The sequence below is a fragment of the Impatiens glandulifera genome, chromosome 7, assembly GCF_907164915.1.
Source record: "Impatiens glandulifera chromosome 7, dImpGla2.1, whole genome shotgun sequence".
Lineage (NCBI taxonomy): Eukaryota > Viridiplantae > Streptophyta > Magnoliopsida > Ericales > Balsaminaceae > Impatiens > Impatiens glandulifera.
Genome location: NC_061868.1, coordinates 50,007,404 through 50,013,529, shown reverse-complemented (window position 1 = coordinate 50,013,529; position 6,126 = coordinate 50,007,404). Strand labels below are relative to the sequence as shown.

At 26.7% G+C, this 6,126-nt stretch overlaps 1 protein-coding gene across 1 annotated transcript; it reads right to left on the bottom strand.

Annotated features, from left to right (window-relative positions):
• Positions 1–2,330: 2,330 nt before the first annotated feature.
• LOC124910157 (probable terpene synthase 2) lies at positions 2,331–4,761 on the bottom strand. Its single transcript, XM_047450773.1, has 7 exons — positions 4,595–4,761; positions 4,154–4,484; positions 3,723–4,086; positions 3,427–3,645; positions 3,208–3,346; positions 2,876–3,127; positions 2,331–2,791 (listed from the first exon to the last, which is right to left on the bottom strand). The coding sequence occupies exons 1-7, from the start codon at positions 4,709–4,711 to the stop codon at positions 2,504–2,506; spliced, it is 1,710 nt and encodes a 569-aa protein (XP_047306729.1). The 5' UTR covers positions 4,712–4,761; the 3' UTR covers positions 2,331–2,503.
• Between the last annotated feature and the right edge of the window lie 1,365 nt (positions 4,762–6,126).

The window sequence follows — 6,126 nt, the reverse complement described above, 5'->3', positions numbered from 1 at the left end:
TCAAAAATCAAATTATTTTATAAAAAAATTATAAATATATAATTGAATAATGAGTTATTTATATAGTGATGATTTATAAAAAAAATTATTTTGTAAATATCTATAACATTGTATATAACTATATATTAATTATTAAATATTATTATTAAATAAAAATTTAAACTTAATCAAACCTTTTAAGTCTTAACGAATTAAAATAAATTGAATATTATAAACTTACATGAAAATAAACTAAATACAAGTAATGAAACTAACACAAAATATTAAAATTCAAAACATTTTGAGTATATTTAAAATCTTCCAATACTTTAGGTCAAATATATCTTATTTTTACAATCATCTATATTTGGACGTTTCAAGAATTTCCACTGGCACCATTTATATTATATTGTTTAGAAGAAAAAAAATTATGATAAAATTATATAACATAATGTTTTTATATGGTATAAATAATATAATATATTAAATATTCATATCATTATAAAAATAAATAATGTATAAACTGAATCAAACATATATAGCATTAACTAATATTAAAATAGTCTTAATCCTATATATCTAAATAGTGAGAGAATAGTCATAACAATTGCATCCCTTTTTACCATGATTCCTATTATCATATGTATTTTGTATATAAATTAAATATTTCAGGTAAGGTGTATATATCAAAAAAATGACAAGTTGGTCTAATTATAAATTTTGGAATAATGCAAAAATAGGACAAAATCTTCCAACACGCCTTGTCCGGTATTTGAAATCCTTCTTTCTTGTCTATATACATGATCCATCATTCTCATATTCCTTTACCTTTTCTATTTTAATTTTTTTAAGAGCTATTAATCATAATAATTTGTTAATATTTTATTGCCTCAAATTAACACCATAAAATAATTAAATAAATAAATACTGAAATATATTAAAAAAATTTAAGAAATTAGCGGGTATAGTCAAATTTGAACCATAAACAAAAAAAATTATTTATTTTTTAGGAGTGGACTTCAGCCCACCCGAACCCTATATAGATATGTCCCTTTTAGTTAGCTATCATTAATAAATTTGATTTAAGAGTTTAATTTACCATTATTATTTTCAATTTTATTATTATTCAAACCACGTTAATTTAATTGATATATTAATATTCTTATTTAATAGATTATTTATATTTAACTTTTTAATTAAAGTTAAACTTTTGTTTTAATTTAATAAATATTTAGTTTTATACATAATGTTTTGTATTATATATTTATTTTATTATAAAAGATTTATACATTTTTATTATATATACTATAAATATCAATCAATGATTAAAGTTTTTAAATTGCATAGAAATATCAAAGTTTAATGATAAATATATTGTAATATGTGTTAAATGAGAATATGTATAGGAAGAAAGGGGTTTATTAATCTTCCCTTAAATTTTTGATTAACATAAAAACTCAGTCTTGTATATATAGTAAAGAATTGCAGAAACAAGGAAAAATCAATACGAGATATATCTCACCCTCTTCCCACCTACCTGAATGTGTGGAAATCAAACCTTAAACCGCGCTTCGTACTTGTGATAGCATGAGAGCTTTGTTTCTGTTTGAATTGGATGGTCGAATCTTTCTTGTATGGAGGAGGCTCTTGCTTGATCGATACGTCTTTCGCGTTTCCTCGATTAATGTCGTTGTTTTTGTTCTTGCTATTGTAATTAAATTGGTAATAATAATCAAGTATGTACGTGTATAAGTAATGGAGCTCATTCTTGCTTGCTTCTATTAGTTTTTTTACTTGATAATATTATTGTCAAAGGAATAGCATTGGGGATATTAAATGGTAGATGTTATTCTGTTATGTATTTACTACTAATTTTGTGTTTGAGCTGTTATACAGCTATGATCTTATTGAGGTATTGGATCTATCGAGGGGTTATCATACAAAACTGTACAACATTTGCAATACAATATATGTTGCTGACATTGCTAATCTTTCATGTCTACTGGTGGATTCTGATTTATTCAATGATCATGAAGCGCGCAATTTTGTAATAGAGGACACGTTGGAGATCGAGGATATACGATCTAAGAAATTGTTGGCCATAAATTCAGATCATAATGGTCATAGTCGTGGTTCATGTGTTGATCTTCTGATATAAATACATTGAAGTACATACTTGTTGGATCTCTGTTTCAAAATGGTAACTTACACAACTAAATGGGGACTTTAAATATTGTCTTAGGTAGTCACTTTGGTTTCCTAACTAAATTGTCTCAATATTCTTACACTATGCACATGATATATAAATTATAATATATTGTGTTACCAAATTATCTAGCACATAAATATTGACTATGCATGTTCATTGATAATAGTAAAAGTAATACACATAAGATGTTTTTTGACAGATTATTTATAGAAATATTGCTTCAAGATAGTATAAGAAAATCGATAGTTTTGCATCATGTAGTACTTAGAAAGAAGGGACGATGGTCCAATGAAACTTAATCAAGGAAATATGTCATTACACATCAATAGGGTTGACAAACAGATCGGCAAGATCTTTTGCCTTGGAGTGAGGATGTGTGTATCCATCTTCATCTCGATAAAATACCATAAAAATGGCAAGACCAACCACCCGACTAAGTAAAGCCCTTGATACTTTAGTTGGTTGAATTAACTCAAAGTTGATATCTTTCCATGCATCTGTCACTTGTTTTTTTAGCTCAAATATTGCTATGTCTTCCGACACACCATGTTGATTCATGTAACATTGTACTGATGATGCTACATGTTCCCTTTCTTGTTCAAACTGTCGTGTTTGTGCACATTATGAGTTTACTATAACTTTAATATTATGCGAAATTCTAATATGTAGTCGTTGATTTGACTTTACCTTGAAGCCGACAATATCATCAATGATTCTTCCAACGACAGCAGCTGCTTTCACAATGGGAGGATCTTCAAATGCCCAACAAAAAGCATCTTTAGTTGCTAAAATAGGATCCATTCCAATAAATGATGCGACAATCAAGAATCGAGTTGCAGCTGTAATCAACGCCACACTCATGTATTCTTCTAGTGTAGGGATATATTTTTTATGAAGCCATCTTGCCTCTTCCATATATGCATTTGCCATAACCTTCACCTGTTATGAGTACCATATATATTGACTCAATATCCCTCTTTTAATATGTAAATATTTAATAATTAAGTAAAAAATAGTACCATTTGTTTGAGATAATGAATGCCATCAACAAATTTTCTTTCAATACATTCATTCTTTAAGATTTCCATATAATCATGAAGTGCATCATTAAAATATTTTATATATTCTGATAATTCATTTGAGTCGATTCTCTCCCACCTGAAAATAATAAAAGAGAAATATGATTAATTCATTTAATTGTTTTCCTCTCATTAAAAATAGAAATATATATAATATACCTATTAATTGCATCGGTGAATAACACAAGTTCTTCCCAAGTACCATAAGCATCATATATATCATCCAATATAGACAAAAATGATATCACCTTAGTAAACACTTCCCTACCATATGCATATTTAGGCTCAAAGTAAATTGTCAAAGCACAAAAGTAGCACTCCACAAGTCTGTCCCTTGCGAATGGACATTTATTTGTAAAGTCTAAATCTTTCCACCACCTGCAACAAAAATGTGTGATGTAATAGATCTTTTAACGTTCTTACTAATAAATATTTATTTATGGTAGATTTAAAACCTAGTGAGTTTTGCCAATTCTTTTTGATGCACTCTCTGTAACACGTTGAAATCGAGTTTTGCGAACTCTAGTAATTTTTTATCGTGTGTATTGCAATTCTCATAGAAGGAGAAGTAACTTCTTGCATCCATTCTTATAAAACCCTTAAGCAATGATTGGTTGAGAGCATTATTAACTTGTTGGGCAAGGTGGGGATTAATGAGATCAATGAGATCACGATCATGCAATAACATAGTCTCAAATTGCTTTGTGGTGAAATTGAATGCTTTCTCCAATATATTTTCCTCTCGGAACCTCAAATGTGAGGCCTCTAGTAAGCTTAACATCCCTATTACGTCATTTCTTACGGATGTATTGAACTCGCCTTCTGTGTCCATGAATTTCATAAAGGTATCATCTGAAACATTGAGCAAATTATTATTTGATGAAACATTTTTCATGAAATAAATAGAGGGAAAGAAGAAGAAGAAGAAGTAAAGACAAACTTGAAGAAACATTATATCCTTGTTGCCTTAGTAATCGAAAACGGAGAGCGCAAGTACGTAGATCATCATAGTCGTAGTCGTTGTTCATGCGTTGACTATCAATATTAATGCATTGGAGAACTTGTTCGATTTCAGTTTCAAAATGATAATTTATACCAAGTCGTTGGATAACATCAATAAAGTTTAACTTCTCGGACGCACTCATCGTTTTGGACGTGAGTTTTTTCCTTGTTCTTTCTTTCAATTCAATGTAAACTTGGTGTCTTGTATGATTGTCCTATTATATAATAATATATAAAACTTAAGAAAATGAGGAGAAGAGTTCCAAAGAATTAACAATAGTTAGTTAACTAATATAATCTATGCATTGGCTAATTAGGTACTTACAGATGAATCATGAGTAGAAGAAGCATATTTAAGAAAATGATCTCCCCAAATAGACGCCTGAAATTTGGCTGTGGGACGAACAATCCCGTTCATCACATTCACTATATTAGTCGACATCTCTTTCACTCTCTCTCACACTAAAATGCATGCAAGGTCTTGTCACTCCAACCTATATCCTCTCTAACCTATCCACAATGTTTGTTCTTATATAGGTTTTAACAATGTTTGTTCTTACTTACTTTTATATATATATATATATATAGTGCTCCCTTCGATTTGAATTATCTAAATAACTCCATCTAATTAAACATTAGTAATTAACTTAAAACATTTTTTATTTTTTATTATATTATTATATCTCCTCAAAATCATTACCGAACACCTATTTTTTAACCCATGTTATAACCAAAACCCGAATTCGAAAAAGCCCTTACTACTCCGGGTATAAAAGTTAGTTGTTTTTAGTACACACTCATCATTTTAAGTCAGTCTCGTATACTTTGAATTTGAAAGGTTAAAATTTACAAATTCAAATCTTAGGCATTGTTTAAAAAATCTTGATTAATGATCATTATGTAAAAGTAATATTTTTTTGATAAAAAAATTAAAAACGTATAAATATATAGTGATAAATATATATATATATATATATATATATATATATATATATATATATATTAAAACTGTAGAGGATATTATTCTATTAATAAATTAATTGATATAATCGATAAGATAAGAGTGAGAGTGAAAAGATATTTAATTACGTTGAATTATTTAAAAAATCTAACGAAATAAAACTTTGTTGAAAATATTTTAAGTGAAATGATTACTATATATGAATCATGATGTATTATAGAACTAACATCTTCTTCGGATTAAAAAACTTAGCTAGGTAATACAATCAATTTATCAACAAATATTTGTAATTATAAAAAATTTATTAGAGAATTAATTGCAAAAACAAAAATTAAATTAAATTAAAATTTGTTACAATCAAAAAACATTATCTTACTATTTATCATTTACAAATTATTTAATTTATTAATCAAAATATTAAAATACCTTATATTATGAATTATTATTTTTTATTTTATCATTAAATATTATTATTTTTTAAATGATTTAAAAAAAAAAAAAAAAAACTAATATGAACGAGATCTTATAGTGAGATGTAAAATAAACATTTGCTGTCCATTCTGAAAATCTTTGGCTAATATATGGTTGCTCATTTTTGAATAATGCAAAAATAGGACCACAATAAATGAATAGTTATTGTCCTATTAAAGTTATTTTAGAAATCTAATATTATTTAACTCTCTTTCTATCAATTAAATCACTTCATTATTAAAAAATTTAAAATAATATTTTTCAATTTTTTTATTATATATTAATATCATTTATAATTTTTCCAAAATTATTAGTTTTTATTTTTATTATTATGATAGAGTCTTACTAACACTTTTTTATGTGCAAGTGAATGGAGTGGAAGATGTTAAATCATTCTTTTCTTTCTTTCTTGTCCATTAACCATA